General features: G+C 38.6%; 1 protein-coding gene across 1 annotated transcript in view; it reads left to right on the forward strand.

Annotated features, from left to right (window-relative positions):
• GALNTL6 (polypeptide N-acetylgalactosaminyltransferase like 6) overlaps positions 1-22982 on the forward strand; it is a 1203008-nt gene that overhangs the window by 1082341 nt on the left and 97685 nt on the right. Inside the window, exon 10 of the mRNA XM_078445606.2 lies at positions 11835-11942. Within this exon, the coding sequence (XP_078301732.2) occupies positions 11835-11942 (108 nt within the window). The remainder of the gene's footprint in view (positions 1-11834; positions 11943-22982) is intronic.

Consider the following 22982-nt stretch of genomic DNA (forward strand, 5'->3'; position numbering starts at 1 on the left):
GGCCCCCCCATTTCTACCACGTTAAACTTGATACCTGACTGGGTACCCATATATGGTCTCTTTGGGTTTTCATAGGCCCTTCACGTTGTTACTCTCTGAGTGAAGAAGGTTTAGATTGGGTGGTCAGAGCTTTAACGGTACGGTAGTGAGCATAGATTGGGTGGTCAGAAAGACCTTTAAAATACATCCAAATCTGCCTTAATATGTGAATATATATTGGGGTGCCTGGGTGGCTCAGTTGGTTGGGCATCCGACTTTGGCTCAGGTCATGATCTCACGGTTTGTGGGTTCGAGCCCTGAGTTGGGCTCTGTGCTGACAGCTCGGAGCCTGGAGCCTGCTTCAGATTCTCTCTCTTTCTCTCTCTCTCTCTCTCTCAAAAACAAATAGACATTAAAAAAAATTTTTTAAATATGTGAATATATATTTACATGGATGTTAGAACTGCTTATGTACAAACTCTAGAGACAAATCCAGGTACAGATAGACCAAAATTTCTGAGCTGAAGCAAAGACATTGGTTCACTTGAAAACCCTTGAACAAAGAGAATCTGCAGTTCGTGCAGTGGTGTTCTCAGTCTTGGCCTCCCTTCCATACGTAGGTCTGGACTGCAGGGAGGTTCATTTCCCTCTTCCTCTCATTCCTTCAGCCTTGAGTGTCTCCTTCCAGCCGCCACCATGCCACTGCTCGCAGCAAATGCTCTGTGTATACATGACTCACTGATTAGATTCTTAGGAGAAATTACAGAATAATGACAAAACAGCACCCCAGAGAAGGTTTTTCTCCCCAGGTGACTGTCCCCAAGCCAGTCCTTCTGTCCCCCAGTGCCCATGCTTGTTAATCTCCATACCCTTGGTTCCCAGGACTTAGCATCTAGTCCAGCAGCAAAAAACCTATAGTTTTAATTAATAAGCATTTCTCACTTTCTCCATAGTTGTCTAAAAATACAAAAAAAAACCCAAGGGTGTTTAATTTATACTCCTGGAATTGTTTATTTGCCTCCCTAGAAGGTACAACTCAATCTCATTTTAGAAATGCACTCCTTTTCCCTTAAGCCACCTCTATATAAACTATCATGACAACGCTTTGTACAAATGGTTTTGTTAGAAATAAATTCAGGCTTATAAAGTGTGCTCATTAGAAATCCTTTTTATGCCAAGGATGATCCTAAAATATTTTATATACCTTCTCATTGCTTTTATGAGACAGTATATTAGAGGTCTCTTCTTACTTTCAAGCCTGCAAAGTACCTCAAAGTATAGTTGCAATTTATATCTAAAGTGTGACAGAAGCCTTTTTATGGCACACTATACCTTCAGATACACAAGAAAATATCTAGAGTTGTTCCTATGGGGTTTTTTCCTACAATATTTAGCCTAGGTGACATAAAAATAACCATTTTAATTCAACATGCCCAGAATTGATCTTCCAAAGAAAATATTAAAATGACTCTAAACTCATTCAGAAACTCAAAGATAAACAGAAACAGCTGTTAAATGTCTCACACGCTAGTCTGAGATTCATTTCAATTACCCGACAAAAGGTACCTCAGGTGTAACAGAGCATTTTCAAGTTAAATTTTATGTCCATTAGATACAAGCCTAGCGGCAAGTCTGAATTCCTTCCAGTTGTTACTTCCTTTATGTCTGATGGCATTTTCCTAATTCCCTGTTTAATTTTATTTTAGCTTTTATAGATGGTTGTAAAGTGAGCAAAATATAACAATTTACACAGCATTCAGTACCTGTGTTAAGGTCAATTTGACTTCCTGCTGAAATTGTTTTCTAATACAGACATTTTGTTCAAGTTTTTGTATTTTTCTGGCCACCATTTTTCCCTAAGAAGAAAAATGAAATACAGTGTAATCACTGCAATTCTTCTGGTGTGTAAATCTATATAAAGCAAGTCACCTTGCCCCCCAGCTCAAAAGGCATATGTGTAGAAAGTAGGCAAAAAAATCTCTCCTTACGATTCTCAAGCCCTTCACCCCAAATCTCAATAACAATACCATAGACAGCCTCAAAGTATATATACACATTGACTGTACAGATATAAGAATTTGTTTTCTATATTCCATATTTTCTATATTCTACATCAGGGTCCACGACATCAATTGACCCACAACTTCCCTCCTCTTCTCTAAACTGTGAGAGTGACAACTGAGAATACAGTCTCTACCTCTCTCGCACACGCACATTCACAGACTTGCGTGTTGTCATATGCCCTGACCCCTCTCAGAGTGATCAGCATGTGTATAGACAACAACCACCCCATAGAGACCCAAAATACCAGAAGAATAAAGGTGGGCCATATCATGTATGGTATGTATATCTTGTGACCACCATTCTTGAGCACTATTATGGGCCACATAAGGGTACTATGTGAATTACTTGGTCCTTACAACCACCTCGTGAAGTAAACACATGACCCCAGCTTGATAGAAGATGACAAGAAGACTCAGAAAAGGGGAGAAAACCTGCTCAATTCAAAGCCCTGTGTGTGTGTGTTCTTTCCACTGTTCCAGATCATAAAAGTGTATCAATTTCTCTCCCAAGATAAAAATAACATGCAAATACCACTATGAACCTTTAAGAGTGCTCACATTTTTTTTGATGACATTTCTTCATACTGAATATTCCTTTAAAAAAATGAATTGCTTATACGCTGAAGCTTAGAAGAACTTTTGCTTTGCAAAAGTTTTTGTTTTAATGACAGTTCCTCTGAGTAGCTTTTGACTAATGTGCTAGTTTCAAAGTACACCCTTGACACTCTTAGACTTTCAAACTCTCACTATTCAAAAAGAGAGGGTGTTTTTTTTGCTTTGTTTTGTTTTGGTTTGGGTTTTCTGATACTTCACCTTACTAGAAGACAGAAACCCAACTCAGCCTAACTTAGAGGTAAGGGGAAATTGGAGAGAACACTCATGAAAACAAACCAAAAAAGTCAAGGAAATGGGTGAGCCCCTGGGAGGCCTGGAAATAAGACCTCAAATACTGCTAGAAACCTTTCTTTGAAGATCTCCTCTTTGTCTCTCTCAGCTTTACTCCCTCCAACAGACTCTGCTTCCACCGCTCAGACTTGGCCTCTGGAAGCTCTCTCTGGCTTTTATTTTCTGCTTCACTACCAGAGAGGTAGTTCCAGTCTAATGAAACCTCAAGGAAGAAGTTCAGTTCAGTCATGTTCCTGCCTCTGCCATTAGGAAGGTATTATGATTGACAAGCCAACTACATGGCCAAGGAAAAGCACATGTTTGGACAGTTCCCCAAAAGAAAAAAGTTGCTGTTCTAATATAGAAAGCCAATTTTTAAAAGTTTTTAAAGAACTTGTATTTGTTTTTAGCAGATGGTGAATCCAGAAAATTTAAGCAGTAGACAAAATCAGGAGACATATGGAAATAATGATAAAAAGCAAACAGTTTGCCTCTAATGCACCTTCTAAGCTGTAGAATAATGAATTAAGGGAAATGAGGGATTTTGTCCTTAGCCATAATATTTTACCTACAAAAGCACTTTTAAGATGTTCAATTGTTTTTCTTTCTTCTCCAAGACTTAATGCTTTAATAAACCAATAAGTGATGTATCTTGGGGGTTTTGCTCCAGTCCCTACCCTAATCACTGTTTTTAAGACTGCTACGTGCGACTGCAAAATATGAACACTGCATCTTCAAAGCAATGATCTGAACAACGTACCCTCTGACGTCCTGCTATCCCTACCCAGGCCTCTTAAAAGCTCATTAAGTGCAAAATAGTTTGGGTACAATCTTTTTTATATGGACATGACAGAGCTTTTCTTACTTTGAAGAAATCCTAAGCAGATGGTTCAAGAAATGAGAGCTTCTCCCCTGAGACTAGAAACTACCATGTCCTCATTAAAGACTGTAGATACATTTACCAATTTCTGCTTTTATTATATTCTGATCAACAAATAGAAAAGGGGGGGGGTGAGAAAGGTCAAAATAAGCTGCTCTTCTTTTTTCCTCCTGATCTCACAGAATAACCTCAAAGCCCAAGTTTTCTAAGAATACAGCAAAGCAATGGTGCATATGGGTATATCTCCCCTAAATCAAGTCAAACCAAAGATGCAGTTTTTATTACATCTAGCCCAGAAGAATAGTTTAATGACAGACATGGTGTTTTTCGATATCTGCACACCAAAGCTTTTTAGGTTAACAATTAATATTTTAATTCCTAGGTAAATGGTAGTGAGCGACTATTTACTCTTAAGAAGGTTTTCAAACTTAGCCCATCCAAGACCTACCGTACAATTAGAGAGTGATTTTTCCAGCCCCAGAAATAGAATTACTTATTTGTAAATAATATGTTGTATTTTTAACATTAGCCATTTCTTTATTTTATAATAATCTAGATGTGAATGACAATAAGCTCAAGAGAGCTTATTACCTTGAAATTCGTATTTGAGTATGCTAGAGATCACAGCTGTTGTTTTTTAATGGCAACTAAATGGTGGAGTATCATTAAACAGCTCAATTGTCTGGAATTAACCTCACTTTATACCAATAGACCAGTAATTTGTTTATTCAATAAATACAGAGCACCAACTATGTGTCAGGCATTGTCCGAGGTGCTTAGACTATATCACACAGTAAAAGACACAAAGACCCTTGCCTTTTTGGGACAGAGGCAGACAAGTAACAACATAATAAGTAAGTGAGTTATCTCCTGAGTTAGAAAGTGGTAAGTGCTGGTAGGACAGAGAAGGAGTGATGAAGACTCAGGGTTCAGGATAAGAGGATGTTTGGGGCAAGAGGATTAAAGCTAAGACTTGAAAGAGAGGAGGGATTAGCCATGTGGAGTTCTGGAAGACAATTTCAGACCGAGGGAGCAGCCAGTACAAATGCCCTAAGGCAGAAGGGTATCTGGCGTGTTGGAGGAATAGAAAAGAAGCCAAATGGCTTGAGCAGAGAGAGGCATGGGAAGAAGAGTAGGAAATAAGGTTAGAGAGATAGCAGGTTTTGGATTGAATGGACAAATAAATTTTTTTGAGAATTTAGATCACCGCTTCCATGTATATATTATGTTTCATATTATACCCGATAATAATATTCCCTTACTATCCTCCTGACAATCAATTTCTTACTGAGTCTGATTTCATATTTCACACGACTGGTATAATTGTATGATTCCATTTAATTTAACATCCTCTATGTCTAAATTCCAGTTTGTGACTGATAGTGAAAAGTGATTTTAAAAAATAAAGCAAGCATTCAATTATTCAGTCAATTTGAAATACATTATGGAAAAAAAATGCTCCGTGCTCATTCATGAGTAAAATAACATTGCTTTACAATATTTATGTTGTCAAAGGGAGACACACTATTTATACATTTAAAACACTTCTCCAAGAATTAAATGCTTTAAGCATGACAATGCCATAGTTTTGGTTTGTGTTTAAGAAATCATCACATGATACTACAAGGAAGTGTCTTTTAAAAATTTAAACCACACCTTTCAGAACAGATAAAGAATTTGATAAACGCCAACACAGCTGTGCTCTCTTAAAGAACTATGTTGTCACACGGTCACCTAAACACATCTCTCTAGCATGTCAGGATGTGCATGCTTCTGCTTCTACTGAAATAGGCACTGTTATTGGAAGATGGAACAAAATGAAGAAGTGTTTGGTGATGTCCATAGTGTAGAACCAAAAAAAGTCTAAGATTAGAGACAATTGACTTGGTGCGTTTATGATGAAAAGCAAGTTGGCCCTGAGCTCGTAAGGAGCAACACTAAATTGGAAAAGCTTTAGGGCTCCTGCATAAGTAAAAGTGTAAGTGTAGTGGAAATAGAGGTGATCATACTCAATTATTCAATAAATATTTATTATTTACTATGTGCTAAGCCCTTCACTAGTAGCTGGCGATATAATAAAATAGTAATATAGTAAAACAGTCATGGATCTGTTAGTCTAGTGAGGGGAGACAGACACTAAGCAAACCATTATGCGAACACACAAATCCTTTAACTACAGTTACTGTCTCTACTTGAAAGAAACTGTTCCGAATTTTGAATTGGTCACATATCATAGCTCCAACATAGTGAACAAGACTGGCATATGGTAAATGCTCACTATGTATTTGTTTACTCACTCAGTTAATGAATTATGTGAAAGGGAAGTACAGGATGGAAATAGGAGCATAAAACGGGAGTCCTAACCAAATCTGGGGACTCAGCAGTGACAGTGAAGCTGAAAACTGGAAAATAAATAGGAAATAGACAAAGGATAGGAAAGAAGGGAAAGGGCAAGAGGCAGGGGAGAATTCCTTTAGAGACAACAATTTATGGCAGCAAGCCCTGAGGAAGGAAACTCAGTGCTTCTTAAGGAATTAAAAATAGCCCAAGAGAGTCATGATCTCACGTTTCCTGAGTTGCACATTGGGCTCGCGGAAGTCAGCATAGAGCCCGCCTCTGATCCTCTGTCCCCCTCCTCCCTGCCCCTTTCCCACAGGTTCTCACTCTCTCGCTTTCTCTCTCACTCTGTCAAAATAAATAAATAAATTTTAAAAAACTTCGTTTAAGCCCACAGAGAGTATGTGTAAGGAATCCCCCAGCCCACACATACTCCCTCTGGGCTATTTTCAATTCCTTATTTGTGTTGGGAGTGGGGAGGGGGGAAGTAGGGACAGGAGAGAGTGACTGACAGACACATAAGCAAGGGGTCGATAATGCAAGGCCTTGGAGACTTTATGGAGAAGTAGTGACTTGACCTTAACAGCAGTTAACAAGCACTGAAGGATTTTAAATGGAGGTGTGACAGATTCATAGTTGTAAGTGGTCATAGTAGCAATATGGAGAAATACATTTTAGAATTCTATAGTTGCCTTAACACGGAATTTAGCATAAAAGAAAATCTGGGGGCACCTGGGTGGCTCAGTCAGTTAAACATTTAACTCTTGATCTCAGCTCAGATCTTGATCCAGAAAAAAAAAAAATCTGAGAAGTTTCCTGAATTTGACTTAACTGTAAAGAAAAATTTCTGATGGGAAGAATCTTAAAAATAAGAGTAGGCGATCAATGGAAAACATGAATTTTGATTCATTGGAGACTGTGGCAGGCGGAATTCTGAGATGACCCTCTTCCTTGCTTTACTCCCACAATTATGTTACATTACAGAGCAAAGAAATTTGGCAAACGTAATTCAGTTTACTAATCAATTCACATAGTTTTTAGAACTATGGTCCCGGTGGCTTAACCTTATTCACATGAGCCTTTCAAAAGCCCAGAGTTTTCTCCAGCTGGTAGCACAAGAAGTCAGAAAGATTTAAAGTGTAAAGACTATTCTATGTGACAGAGGTTAACCATCGCTGGCATGGAGAGTTCATGGGGCAAAAAACAGCAGAGTCTAGTCATCCGCCAGGAAGAAACTGGGGGTCCCAGTCCTACAACTGCAAGGAACCGAATTCTGCCAACAGTCTAAATGAAGCTGGAAGCAGATACTTCCCCAGAGGTTCCAGTTAAGAGCTTAGCCCAGCAGCCACTTAGATTTCAGCCCTGTGAGACTCCAGGCAGAGAACCCAGCTGAGCCCACATGGACTTCTGACCCACAGAACTGGGAGACCACAACAAATGAGTGTTGTTTTCAGCCATTACGTTTGTGGTAATTTGTTACACACCGTTAGAAAACTTTTGCAGATATCTTTAAAAACTGGATTACAGTGACCCTCTGAACAGAATTAGTTAGAATTTCCTTTCTGTGTGTCCAATAGGTTATTTTGACATATCTTAGAAAGGAAGGTAATCATGATTTATTTCACTTTTTATTGTGGCAATTCTTACTCTGGCAAAATCTCTCCTAAGGTATTTAGTCTACTTCTACCTACTTTCTACCTATTCTAGAAGACCATATGAACCAAAAAAAAAAAAAAAAAGTAGATTAACGTCAGAGGATGTAAAGAATTACCTGGGCCTTGTCCCTACACCTTACACTCATTTGTCACCATGTCCTAGTCCTACAGGAGAGATTGGCCACCTCCACCAACTGATGAGAGTAATAAAGCCACCTTTTTTTCATGATACATAAATACCCATGCCAACAAATCAGTATTTCCCAGCTAAGATGATAATATGGCAAAAAGACTTCTTTGCCTTGACACTTGTTTACCTTTGACCAAGAAAGACTGACATTTGATTACACACAGGACTGTCTAACATTCTCTGCCCTCCAATTGCCCACCCATTCATCTTTTGTATATTGCTTCCAAATATTACCTCTTTAAAATGCAGAAATAATAAAAGGAAATAATCTCTCAGATAACTACATCCACTATATTTGATCTAAGATGTCAGAATAGACAGGGGGAAAAAAGTTCGTTAGAGCAGACCAACTCCTATAAAAAATCCCAAAATCTTGGTAACGACCTCAGCTGTCTTTGCCAACAATTTTTTTAACACAGGTTCACTGCAGGAACTTCACAAGCCAAATAGAATACAGGATAATATCTCTTAATGAGTCAATGAAGAAATAGCATACTGCAAATCAATGACAGATTAATCACACTATTGTTCTAGGCAAGGGGACATGAGAGGAATAAAGTCCAAATTTAGTTGAAGTATACCTTTATAGGAGAGATGGCTTAGCCACCCTTGGACTGACATCAGCAGCCAGGTCCCCTGTTACTAGAGCACATTGCTGGGGGACAAGGGTGCCAGTCTTGACGGGCAAGATTTTCAAGGGCTGCTGCAAGGCTTTAGCCACTGCTGGTAAAAGAGTCACCTTTACCGTGGCAGGAGCTACTTGCCCCAAGGTCTTAGGAGAGCTATTTTCAATGAGCCAAGAGTTGCCTTGCCCAAACAGGACACTCTCAGTCCACACAAACTCTCGATATTTATAGTCAAAATGCCGCCTATCATTGTTGCTTCTTCATATGCTATTGTTCATAAGCCCCTAGTGAGGCCCCTCAGCAGCTGAACTACTGAGCTCTTTTCAGTGAGAACAGATGAGATGATGACATTCTGACGCCATTTACTCCATCTTGTATCAAAACAAATTTACCTCTAAGACAACCTCTTTTTTTCTCTTATCATAAACAAGTGGATTAAAACAACTTCCTTAAGTCATAAACAGTGAATTTGAAATCACACCAATACATGACAGGTACCAAGGTTACATTGTAGAGGAGTATGTGCAGTGGGAGGTAGTATGGTGTCCAGTTTTGGAAAATACAATCTCCCACAAAGTCTATCTTAGAATCACTGAATTTCAGTGTTTCAAAGGACTTTGTAACTTAAAAAATGGCAGCCAGCAAACCATGGTCCTTTGCCTGTTTTATTGAAATATAGCTAGCCATACTAGGGTTGCTTTTCCAAGAGAAACCATATGACCTGAAAAGCCCAAAGTATTTATTTTGACTTTTACAGATGAAAGCAAACTTTTATAGTTTGCTGACTATAGATGGAATATTGATCAAATATATGGACACTGGAGTTAGACTGCTAGCATTCAAATCTCCATTCTGCAGGATGGCCAGTTACATCGTTTGGGCAAGTTACTCAGCCTCGAAACTACCACTCTCACAGCTATCTAACTGGGGGAAATAGTAAAATCTGTCATTGAGTTTTGAAGATTAAATAAAAAAGGGCACAATGCACACTCATAAATGCTAACTCTTATTATTAGGATTATCTTAAAATATCAGCTAGGTCAACTGTCCACCCAAAGTTACATATTTGTCTCCAAAGTGTCTTCTACTACAGATTTCAACACATCTAGTGAGGCAGGAAGCTCATTTAATCATTCTGTTAGAAACTTCTTCCTTCCACTGCATTGAAATCTGCCTTTTTATAGCTCAATGCTATTAATCCGATCTCCTTGAGGTGCTACAGCACATCTCCTCCAAATACTAGGATCTTCAAATATTTGAGAAGGGTTTCCCTGAATTTTATCTTATCAAGACTACATATCCTCCAGTTCTTTTCATCATTTCTTCTAAAACACAGTTTGTATCTCTTTCTCACTTTGGTAATTCTTTTCAGAGGGAAATATAAAGTATTCACCTAGAAATTAGCATAAGACTTCAGACAGATAGATTCACACCCTTCCTCCCCAAACTCTCCATATTATGCTGGTGATGTATGTTTTATGCTACTTAGTCTTTTTCCATTCCATCCAGTTCTGGAAGTGTTGATATTTTTAGATACAAAGACCTTACGTTTGCCCTTTTTATGTTTAATCTAATATAGCTTCAGTCTCTCCACATCTTTCCAGATGTTGGTACTATTGTTTAGACTGTTCACTACCCCTACCAGCTTCATATCATCTTTGCATACTTCTGATGTCTTGATTTAAAAGATGAGTAAATATCCCACTACATTAAAATTGATACTATGGATAGTCCTGAACTCATTTAGAGCAACTGAGTATTGTTTTAGTAATTGAATTGCCTTTGCCCTTGGACTTCTATCACCTTAATCACTGTATATTTACTAGTCTTGCTTGGGGTGTCATTCTTTTTAGTGAAAGAAGTTGGAAGCAAATGTAAGCTAAGACATAAACAGCTTTCTTTCTCTCTTTCAATATTACACTTTAAGACAGGCTGTGTATCTGTATTAGTCAGGGTGCTCCAGAGAAACGGAACCAACAGCATATGGATATATTAAGAGAGAGAGATTTATTTTACAGAACTGGTTCATGGGATTGAGGAGGCATGGTAAGTCCAAAACCTGCAAGGTAGACTGGCAGACTGAAGATCCAAGGAAGAGCTGCAGTTCAAGTCCACAAGCAGTCAGCTAGCAGAATTCCTTCTTGCTAGGGGGAGGTCAGTCTTGGTTCCATGAGGGTCTTCAATTCCTTGGATAAGCTACATTACAGAAGATATAATGCTTTACTCAAAGTCCAATTTAAATGTTAATCTCATCCCCCCCCCCAAAAAAAAAAAAACAAAAAAACAACAATAACAACAAAAAAACACCTCCATAGAAACATCCAGAATAATGTTTGACCAAATATCTGGGCACTGTGGTGCAACCAAGTGACATATTAAATTAACCATTATAGTATCTAAGTCTTTTTAATCTTTTTCTTGAAATGAAAATAGCTAAAAGTCTAGCATATATTAAGCCTGGATTTTTATTGTCATAATTTGTCCTTTAATAGTTAAGTACACTGTTACATGAAACTGTGATTAAGTGTGTGACTAAGTGAATATTCATGATAAAAAATAACCCATTAAATTTTTTTACCATATATAAGTACAATATTTTAACATATACCTTGAGTTTAATACTTCCTGAGTCCACATCAATAACCAATTGTTTTTTGTACCTAAGAAAAGATCCAGGGTAGGAAAATATAGAATGCAACAATGATTTTTAAGATGAGCTTTCCTGGAAGTTTCAAAATGTGGATGTCACTTAAAGTATGGATATGTCTGCATTCTTTAATTCATTCACCTATTTTTAAAATTCCATTTTTTTATGTTTTAAAATTTTGAAATGGCATTTAAATTCCAATGCTATTTCTTCAAATGATTTCACAAGATTGTCAAAACAAATAGCTATATAAATGAGAAGATGTCTAAGCATTAAATGTCAGCGCACACAATGTTTGTGAACAAATTCTACTAGAATAGAAAAATGCCAAGATGCTATCTATGGAAATTAGACTTTACTAAACTCATATTGTGGTTCTAAACTTTTATGAATCTAGGTTTTGAAAAATGTGAGGTCTTTTTCTTGGTTAACTATTTATGATAAATAGAAATTATTAATTTAGAGATTTTGAGCAATTTTAAGATTGTTTATGAATTCTACTAAGAATTCCTTTTTTTTAATATGAATTGTACTGTTCTCTTTTGTTATACTTTTAAATTTCCTCTCTTTAGGTTTGGATGTGTGGAGGAGAAATGTTTGATGTCCCATGTTCTAGAGTTGGTCATATCTACAGAAAGTATGTCCCTTATAAAGTTCCATCTGGGACCAGCCTGGCAAGAGTGAGTAACTGGGGATCAAAATAAGTTGGGCTTTACATGGCTTCCTGTAGGCAGCAGACCAAGCAGCCTCCTACGTCGTATAATTTGTGACACAGACTGACAGGCACAGTCTGTTAGAAACAACTGACCGAAATAAAAACTGCACCACTTACCATTCCATTTGGCAGGCTTTAGTACGTATAGAGTTTCTGTGTTCCTCAGAGTTTGATTTCCATTCCTTAAGGAGGGGTTAACTATTATATTAATTCTTGTTTTTAATTGTTTCTAAGCGCTTTCACATACATTATATTTAACCTTCACCTATACCTTCTTCGATTGGTATTCATATCCTTATTTTGTAGATGAGAAAACTGAGGCTTAGCAAGGTGGCTTGTTCACGCTCAAATGAATGATGGAGGAGGGGGTTTAAGCCTGAGTCGTCAGAATGGATGTCCAGTACTCCCCCTGTCCCCCTTCATGGAGTATAACAGGATACATAAGTCAGATGGAGAAAGGGGGAAATACGAGATGGGGAGAGGTGGTTGCCCAACCTCTGCTTTCTCATTTGCAACTAGAGCCAAGACTGCCTGAAACTTTACCCCATCCTCAAAATTCCACATTTGGCCAGTTGCAAGATGCTTTTTCAAATACTGTTTTGAATAAAACCTTTTTCATAGGCTAAATGGAGGGATGCCTTTTAGAATGTTTTCATACATATTCGGGAGAAAGTCACAATGCCTTCTTGAATAATCCTGACAATTTCTCTGTTTTCCATGTTACTTTCTTCATAGCTGGGTTAGTTTTATTCACCACAGTATGTATCTACCACTGCGGAGATGCAAAATCTAGAAAAAAAATGTGTTTTTGCTACGTCCCTTTACACAGTATTCTCCTAGGAATCGAACCCTGAATTATTCATTTGGTTTTTTTACTACTAAGGTGTCAATAGATAACTATTTGGGTCTTTTATATAAAGCTCAATAGACTCACAAGCTTCTTTAAAATATAAACCAGTTCATCAGGTTTCATTAGAATATCAATCCCACCAAGGCAGAGTTTCTTCTGTGCTATTTGCTACTACACTCCCAGCACCTAGTACAAGACTTGGCAGGCATTCAACAAATATTTGTTGACAGGACTAATTAATAAGAAAAAAAAAAACTAGAAAATGCTACAGGCATGTCTTACTAGAACTTAACAATGAAGTACAAAAATTTTTCTTTAAAACAATTTTGTTAACGTTTATTCATTTTTGAGAGACAGAGTGCGAGTTGAGGAGGGGCAGATAGAGGGAGACACAGAATCCGAAGCAGGCTCCATGCTCTGAGCTGTCAGCACAGAGCCCAACACGGGGCTTGAACTCATGAACTGTGAGATCATGACCTGAGCTGCAGTCGGAAGCCTAGCCAACTGAGCCACCCAGGCGCCCCAAATTTTCATTTGTAGTGAATCTTCTTGAGGAAAGAGAATTGATTCTTATTCCATTTCTGAGATTGTCAACTGTATGCATTTTCTTAAGCCACATCCACAATCTTTTTTTATAACAGTTTGAGTTCATAGTAATGAGGTTACATCACATACACCTTTTTTTAAATGTTTTATTTATTTTTGAGAGAGCGCAAGCAGGGGAGGCTGCAGAGAGAGGAAGGCAGAGGATCTGAAGCAGACTCTGCACTGACAGCAGTGAGCCTGATGTGGGGCTTGAACTCACGAACTGTGAGATCATGACCTGAGCCAAAGTTGGACGGTCAAATGACTGACCCACCCAGGTGCCCCAGCATCACATACACCTTGAAGGGAAATAGTCATATTATTACTCCCTCCTCCAAAGTTTAATAAAGTACTCCATTAAGTAGCTATAAAAATATGCTATTTGAAAAAAAATCACAAAATCACAAAGCAATTACAGAGCTGTATCTTAGATAAGGACATATGATTTAATTTTGTCATAAGACTTAACACATATGAATCTCCAAATTCATTCAGGAAAACAACAAGAATTCACTAAAAGGTATAGCTTTGGGCACATATCACAAATCAGCCATGTGAGTATCATAAATCATAGCAGGTGAAACTACCCCAAAGATAATGATGTTGTCACTTGTCCCTCTCACTCACTCATATGCTCCCAGCTTGTGCCCCAATCTGCATCATTCATTTGCAGGATGGATGGAGTAAGTGCTTGGTTTGTAGTCAAAATTAGAGTGTTCAAACTGGAAGGGAAAGTTGTGCTGATCTACAGGGTGTGTTTTCAAAAAAATAAAACTGCTCATATATTTTCAAGAAAGAAATGAAGTACTTTTTCAAGGACTGTCAAATATAGGAAAGCTAGGGCTGCCACATAAAATTTCCAGCAAAAAGTGAGTGTGCCTTCAAATGAAAAAAAAAAGTCCATACTTCTGAATTTTAATCTTTTCCACTTAAATTTTACTTGAGGGCTCATTTTCAGTTTTTTTCTAAACTGCTAGGGCAATCAGAAAGTCATAAATATTGAAGTTCAACTGTCAGTCTAAGGTACGTTTCATGATATTTTAAATAAAAAAATATATTAAAATGAAAAACAATTCTGATTTTTGTGGGAGAAACTCAACTACCTGCTACCCCTGCTGTCGTTACTAAATCATCAAAAATGATGAGAGACATTAAAGGTGTTTCAGATGCAGTCATGTCTATTCAATAGGTAGTTAATCTCTCCAAGCTCATTAGGAAATGAAGATGGAGATTTTAACTCTAAAGGCTTGTTTTCTTATTTTACAAAGCTCCTTTAATCCTTCAAAAACATGCACCTTTTATTTACGTACCTATGTAAACTGAAGATTCCCTCCAGCCTCCAAACACACACACACACACACACGCACACACACACACGCACATGCACACGCACACACACACGTGTGAATAGCCTGCCGTCCTCTAAATAGTTCACCAGTGTGTATTATTGAAATAAATTCAAATAATTAGTACCTTCTATTTACCTAGCATTACAGTCTGGTTAGAAGAGACAAGATAGCCATGTATGAAACCTCTAGAGGACAATACAGGACAACAAGTAGTTGTTCAAACATATTGTGAAGATACGCATTAGCAGAGGGGGCAGGAGGGGGATGCGGTACCAAAGCTTTTGAACTGAAAGAGGACCTTCGAGGATACTTCAATTAAATGGACGAATTTCATAGAATAGTGGTTCCCAAGCACAGGACCAGTGACCAGAAGCAGTTCCTGGGCCAGTTTTCATCCAGCCTCAGTGACCTGAGAAAAATAAGTATCACAAAGCTACATATATTCGATTTAGTAATATCCTTTTATGCAGCAATCAGAGGCTTTGGGGTTTTTTTTTAATGACAGAATACAAGATCGATTTTATTAGTGCCCTTATTTGGCAAAAATAAAAATTAGCATCCCTATGGCAGTTCCCATAAAATGCAAAACTCCAGGATACGGTGACTTACAATTCAGCTTCATCTGGGAATCAGAGTTTTCACTCATCATGAATAAAACTAGACATCTTACTGAGTTGGCTCCAGCGTTTGCACACTGGGCATTGTTGTGGCATCTTTTCACCAAGAGCAAACAGCCAGTTCCTGAAAGAGGAAATGATTGTCCCTCTTGTTGTAGAAAGACTAGAACGTCCGAGAGCTGTAGTGATAGCTGTCCCTTCCTCAGGATGACACTGTCCTCGTCACAGAAGAGTGAGCAGCTCCTCAGTGAAAGGCCTAGTGAGCCTCCGCACAGGAGGAAGCGGCTGAGTGGCAGTTGGGTGGAAGACCCTCCAAGAAGACCCTTCCTTCTGACAAGTTGTGACGTGAACCACTCGCTCTGTTGAAGGAGCAGCCATTACTGGCGCCTCGCAGACGTCTCTGTGAATGCAACTGTGTTTGGGGACAATCAAAGCCACTGGACCTGAGACCAGTGGCTTTATGAGCAGGGACAAGACAGAGGTGCAGAGCCATCACCTCATGGATAAACATACTGATTGCAGCACAAGGGTAGTCCCGCGGATGCAAGTTGGCCCAAGGGAGTTTCCCCGGGAGGATCCTAAGCCACCGGAGGGCAGCGTTGCAGGCTGGGAGTGGGGCAGTCCTGGAAGCTCACAGGCTGTCCTCCCTAGCTCCAAAGTTTGCAAGGGATGCAACAGGATGCAAAATGAGGGAACTGCATGCTTCTGTGGTTTGCCACTGACATAGTATTAATACTTTTTTTCTTTTCTAAAATGCCATCTTGCATTTTATGGCAACCGTCATCCAAATTTCGACATACAGCTGTAAAAGGAAAGAAGTCAAACCCCATAAAAGTCCTGTTGCACTGGATGGCCTATAGAACTTGAAAATGTAACTCTCATTAGAAAGGGTAAGGTTAAATGTCAAGTGAACAGAGTGGGATTGTGAACTGAGACACCTCTGTCCTAGGCTTAACCCTCCTACCAAACTGACCCTTATGGGAAGGCTTGGAATGAACAGGAGCAGTCGGAGTGGACGGGCACAGGCTCCAGCATGAGCAACAATACCGGTAGGAAGGAGCAGGCGCAGAGAGTGAGAAAGGACAGTTTGGGACCTGTGGAGCTAAACTGGGAATGTACATTGGAGGCAGACTCTCTGGAGGGCCCTGTGTGCAGACCACAGTGTGTTTTTTTTATAGATTGCACTCACAGTTTTGGGACAGGAAATGCCAGGATAAAAATAAAAGGGGTAATTGGGCACCTGGGTGGCTGAGTCAGTTAAGAGGCCAACTCTTAGATTTGGCACAGGTCCTGATCTCACAGTTTGTGAGTTTGAGCCCTGCGTCAAGCTCTGCACTGACAGGGTGGAACCTGCTTGGGACTCTCTGCCTCTTCCCTGCTCATTCTCTCCCTCTCTCTCTCTCACCCTCACACACACACACACACACACACACACACACACACAAAATAAGCTTTAAAAAAAATAAAAAATAAAGTAAAAATAAAAAAAATAAAAGCGTTAAACAGATCAACCAACAAGTAAACATTAAGTGGGAGAAGACTAAGGGAAGTAACATTTTGAACACAAGAAGCATTTGTAAAGAAAATTTCCTGGAAGGTTTTTATTGATTTGCCATGCTGTGCAAGGAGAGAGAGGTCAAATGTGGTTAGGAGGTTTTCATCATAGCTTCTAAGAAAAAAATCATATCCAGACAAGAAATGGAGACATGCAAAAGGGGAAGGGGGAAGATGCTGAGATTAGTTTTAGATAAGAAGGGTGATAAGCGAAACCCTTACATGAGTTCAGGGACGGCCAGATCCCAGAGACTTGCACAGACTTCCCATGTAGGATTCTGAGAGCCCACAAAAATCAGATTTTCTATACCAATAAATTTCATTTCTGGGAGAGAAAAAAAAGGAATTCATCATGCCAGGCACTGTGCTAGGCCCTGGAAGTATAAATGAAGAACACGATAAACAAAAACTTTAACTTCTGATAACTAACGACCCTGATTAGGACAGTTAGATGGTATCGACACAATCCAGCAATTTACACATAACAATCTAAACACCACGAGGGTGAGCTAAGGGTTAAATAAACATAACTAAATTCACTATGAATGAGATCTGTATCTTATATACTTATTTGTAAGCGCCTTTGTTTAGAAACAAATTATTGCAATTACAATTTTACGTAAGAGGAAGTATATCTCGTATAACACATCCAGTGTTATTTAATACAATAACAATATATGCTCCATAGTAATAGATTATATTTAATGATCCTATAGGCCACACTGTGATCTATATCCAAGTTACAAATGTTTTTCACCTTATGTATTTACTTAGGGTTTCTTGGAAGAATGCAATGATCTTTGATGTTCTATGGTTATTATACTTCATGGGCGTGAAGGTTAAACCTGACGTCTGAGGCAGAATGGTGATTTTGCCTCTATCAGCTATGAAATGACTTCTTAACCTATTTTTCAAGTTGTTTTTCTCCTGGTGTCATAACTCTGGTGACATCCAGTTCTTCTGACTCCATAGATCATCTCAGACTGTTGAAACTGGTTGGGGCGGAGAGAGGTAGAGGTGAGGAGGAGTAGGGGGGAGGGTTTCAGTGTGGAAGCCCAATCACCCCAAATCAATTAGGGAGTGCTTCCTCATCGTTCACCCTGGCACCAGCTATCCTGGTCTAAAGTAGCTGAAATGGAAGAACACAAGATCTGACGTATGCAGCCCTCCCTTGTTTGTGTCAGAAAAATATATCAGTTGAGGAAACGCTTTAGCAAGACCAAAATGACTACTTTGATATCAGAAAACAAAATCAGCAACAAGGCTATAGAGTATGGTGATGAATGGGAAATCTGCTCCCACAAATTGACCTTTCTCCCCTGATGATTATAAATCAGTTCACTCTCGTAAAACTGCCCAACAAATAAGAGCTGTAACATGACAACCTTAGCCATCAACAGCAGCCAGCACCTCTTTCTTTTTCTCTGAAAACTATAGAGTTCAGGTGCTTTATTTGAAACTATCATCGAGTTCAGGGACACAGTGGCCTATCATGGGCTTTCTCTCAAAAAACAGAAAATGATGAATTCTTCCCCAAAGACTCAACCTGCATTCATGGCTAGGACTTCCATGCAGAAGCAGTTCCTCTGAAAACAATAACTATATCTAATTCTTCCTTATAATATAACAAAAAAGATAATAAGGCCATCTAATACTTAGGGCCAGAACTAAAGTTGATTCACATACTGCGATCATGTGTTAGTTTCTCCCCCTTCTTGGCCACATTTTAGAATATAATATCTTCTATTTATATGGAGCTTTTTATTTAAGAAGTCCAAGCATCTTCCATGAATAATATTTCATTATTCTTCATGAGAGTCTCCCTAAAAAACAATCATAAGTTTATTATGTGACAATAATGATTCAGTAAATCATTAAGATATGGTGAGTCCATTGCATACTATAAAGATAAGGGTCTATCCTCAACAAAGACTCAGGCTAGAGAAACTTCTCAGTAAATATTTATTAATTGCCTACTATGGAGATGCATTGAGCATGCTACGTGTCTTAAGCCAGTAGCATTGAGCCCTTCCTGTTAGATCAAGCCATCCCTTTGTAATAGAATGTCACATCACCCAAGGACATTGCCCCACACTGGAGATAAGTTTCTGGTACCCAACACCAATAGAGCACTCATACTCATCCTTTAATGATGTCCCATTTTTAACACTTGACATTTTATGCTTGCATTGCATAAGAGGAAAACAAGGCAAAGTAAAACTACTCTGTCTGCCAAGGACCTAGAGAGAGGATGGGAAAACATGGAACACAAACTTATGTCTCGCTGCTTGGCCTTTATTTGTTCCCTTAATTCCTAAACCACTGGTATCAGAATTTTTTTTAAGTATCCACTTTTTTTCATCCGTTTGCTTAACAAATAACAACAGAATCACACATTGTCTTTAAAAAATTTTAAACAATATGGAGGTAAAACATGGAGTGTTCATACCAAACCTAGAGACTCTAAATTTCTTTTTCATGTGAAAAATATCATGAAAAGAACATGTGAGGGGAAGACAACAATATTGTTTTGAAACTCAGCAATTTTCCACAAAGCTTCTCAAAACTAACTTTTACTTTGATTTTCTTCCTATTTATTTGCTCTACATATTGCCCCCCAAACTCCCACAGATGCTCTCATCTTCCCAACATTAAAGCATTCTGCTCCGTTTAACTGTTCCAAATATCCCTCAGTGCTTTCCCAAGTTTAGCTCAGCTATGACTTGTGAATCAAGTATCTAACACTTTCTGAGGTGCAAAACAGAGCTTGGAATTGAGACAAGTAATCTCTAAACCATAAGGACAAAAGTCAGCATTTCCTGATCTATCTAGTGAGGACCAGCATTTTTCATGAGTTTTTTGTTGAGCCTATTGGCAGATTTTATAAAGTAAATATGGTTTATTTAAATGGGGATCCTAGGTATTGACATGACAATTAGCTGTCATGAGTAATCATACTCTTACTTTGTCATTCTTAACAAAATTAAAATGGGAATTATTTTCTCTTTCCAATGGTACCTTTTCCAGTCTGCTTTTGGCTACTCCTTCCCCTACCTAAAGTACCTTGGCACTTTATGTTGTTAGTTAGCATTTATACAGCTTTCTTTTTTCAAAGCACTTGAGAAACTACATGGTGAGCCCATTTGTGGGCTGGGGGGAATTATAATTGCATTTTTATCATTATCCCCATTAGAACTGAACATTTTCACAACTCCACTGGAGCCTCAGAAAGGAGAAAGCTTGCTTAGATAAAGTAGGCCCCTGCTGCTATAAAATTAAGCTACTGAAATTTAAGCAAATTTAAATATTTAGCATGCCATGATCTCAATAACCAAAAATGCAACTCTTGCAAGAGGCAGCTGGGCTGGCTGCTTTATAACTCCACCTTTCAGGACCCCAATGGAATGAGGAAGCCACAGGAGTACCTGAATAGGAGGGTCTCATTTTGTGGAATTAGATTCTTACCATAAGATGTGTACATGCACAGTGGCACTGTGCTTGAGGCCTCTGCCATTTCATTTCCATTCTAATTACCTTTGTTTCTAATAGTTTCTTAGTTCATAGCAAGAATTCCATTTCCAGGGAAATTAATGTACAACATGGCAGCCATATTGTCATGGCAGTCAGTAATATTATAATACATATTTGAAAGTTGCCAACATGGTAAATCTTAAAAGTTCTCATCAAAAGGAAAGAAAACTGTAACTGTGTATGGTGAATTGATGATAACTAGATTTATTGCAGTTATACACTTTCCAATGTATGCAAATATTGAATTATTATGTTGTGTACCTGAAACATAATGTTATATGTCAATTTTACCTTAATAAGAAAAATCTATTTCCAACTTGAGTTCCAGCCCAAGTATATCTCCTTTTGACGTTACATTTGAGATGAAAAAAAAAGTTCCATTTGATATTCTATAAAGTGAGAAATGGTCAAAGCCAACTGTCAGCTTTGTGGTTTCTGGATGCTTTTAGTGTTCTAATTCTGAAAACAGTTTATAAAAATAAAATTTCACGGATGACCTAAACTTTTAACATATAATTTCCAACCTAAGGACCCTACATGAGCTATTAAAAACATATAGGTTTTTTTTGCCTGTTTTGACAGTATGAAAAATAAAACAGGGCCTACTAATAACAAATGGAATAAATACTATAGCAGCATTTAGTTTAACCACAGTTGGCTTGTGGTGAATGTTTGTGTGATGTAACAAAACGTTTGATATCTTCTTTGGTTGATGGTTGGAAGTGCTTGTTGCGATTTATTTTTTTAAAAAATAGCAATCGTGGGGTGACTGGGTGGCTCAGTAGATTGAGCGTCCAACTTCGGCTCAGGTCATGATCTCGCGGTCTGTGAGTTCAAGCCCTGTGTCAGGCTCTGTACTGACAGCTCAGAGCCTGGAGCCTGCTTCTGCTTCTGTGTCTCCCTCTCTCTCTGCCCCTCCCCCGCTCATTCTCTGTCTCTCTCTCTCTCTGTCAAAAATAAACATTAAAAGAAACTATATTTAAAAAATAGCAATTGTATTAATAATGATTATTTACCAATAAGACCACACTGCCTTGGGGCGCCTGGGTGGCTCGGTCAGTTAAGCGTCAGACTTCGGCTCAGGTCATGATCTCACGGTCCGTGAGTTTGAGCCCCGCGTCGGGCTCTGTGCTGACAGCTCAGAGCCTGGAGCCTGTTTCGGATTCTGTTTCTCCCTCTCTCTCTGCCCCTCCCCTGTTCATGCTCTGTCTCTCTCTGTCTCAAAAATAAATAAATGTTAAAAAAAAAAAAAAAAAAAAGACCACACTGCCTTTTATACTCAAATTAATTGTGATAGCACGAGACTCCGTTGGCTTGATTGCCAAAAATAAGCACCCTTCAGATTATCCCTCTGATGTCTCTAGACCTCCCCAAAAGGCTTCCTCCCACGTGCTTACATACCTGCTTGTCAGATGCAGTACCCACTCTGCCTCACCCATGACTTGTTTCTTCTTTGTGCTCCCACTTGCCCCTTTCTTGCCTGTGAAGCTACTGGAGAAGCCATACGTCTTCCGCCATTCACAAGAAGAGCATCAACAGCTCATGGTGCTGTCTCTGGAGAAACCAACACTTCAGTTCTCAAAGTCCTGGATAAACTCAGGATGGTTGTCTTTTAGCTATGGGCCATTCGCCCTCACTTGAACACTAAAGACTTCTGTTTATGTTAAGCTTCCTTCAATAATTCCAATAGCTATTGGTTATCTCCACTTCCTCCAAATTTCAGAAAACTAATGATGAAAAATAATTCCGTCATATTCCAATCCTCAATCTCAGCCAAATACAGTTTTAGGGGATAAAAACGAATTAAAAAAAGACAAAACAAAATAGAAACCATACTTTCACTTTTGTCCCATCATACCATGTTTTGCTTCTGATGCTAGGTCACAAAGGCACTGCTGCTTCCACCTTGTTCTCTCGTGTGACTTGATTTGGGGAAAACAGTCATCACATCATGATGAACACTCAACAGCCCTGTAGAGGCCCATAAAGAGGAAAATTGAGTTCCCCTACCAATAACAAGTACCAGTTTGTCAAACGTGTAGCCACCTTGGAAGAAGATCTTCCAGCCCCATTCAAGGCTTAAGATAACTGTTGCCTGGCAAAATCTGGCTGAAACTCCTGAAAATCCAAGCCAGATTGCCCAAACCACTCCCAAGTTCCTGACCCACAGAAACTGTGAAAGATTTTTAAAAAAAGGTTTATTATTGTTTTAAACTATTCCATTTGAGAGTGATTTGTTATATATTGATAGATAAGTACAATACATCTATTTCTGTTTAACAGTTCTTCATCAGCAACAATCAGCCCAACTTTATCTTTAAGGGCCCTGATTACCTAAGGTGACCCAACTTAAGCTTAAACATTAGGCAAGGTTATGCCTCAAAGACACTATCAATAGGTAAAACAGAGTGAAAAGGCAACTCACTAAATAGCAGAAAATATTTGCAAATCATATATCTGATAAGGGGTTAATATCCAGAATATTTAAAGAACTTCTACAACTCAACAACAAAAAAGCA

Source organism: Panthera onca, chromosome B1 (genome assembly GCF_046562875.1).
Source record: "Panthera onca isolate mPanOnc1 chromosome B1, mPanOnc1 haplotype 2, whole genome shotgun sequence".
NCBI lineage: Eukaryota > Metazoa > Chordata > Mammalia > Carnivora > Felidae > Panthera > Panthera onca.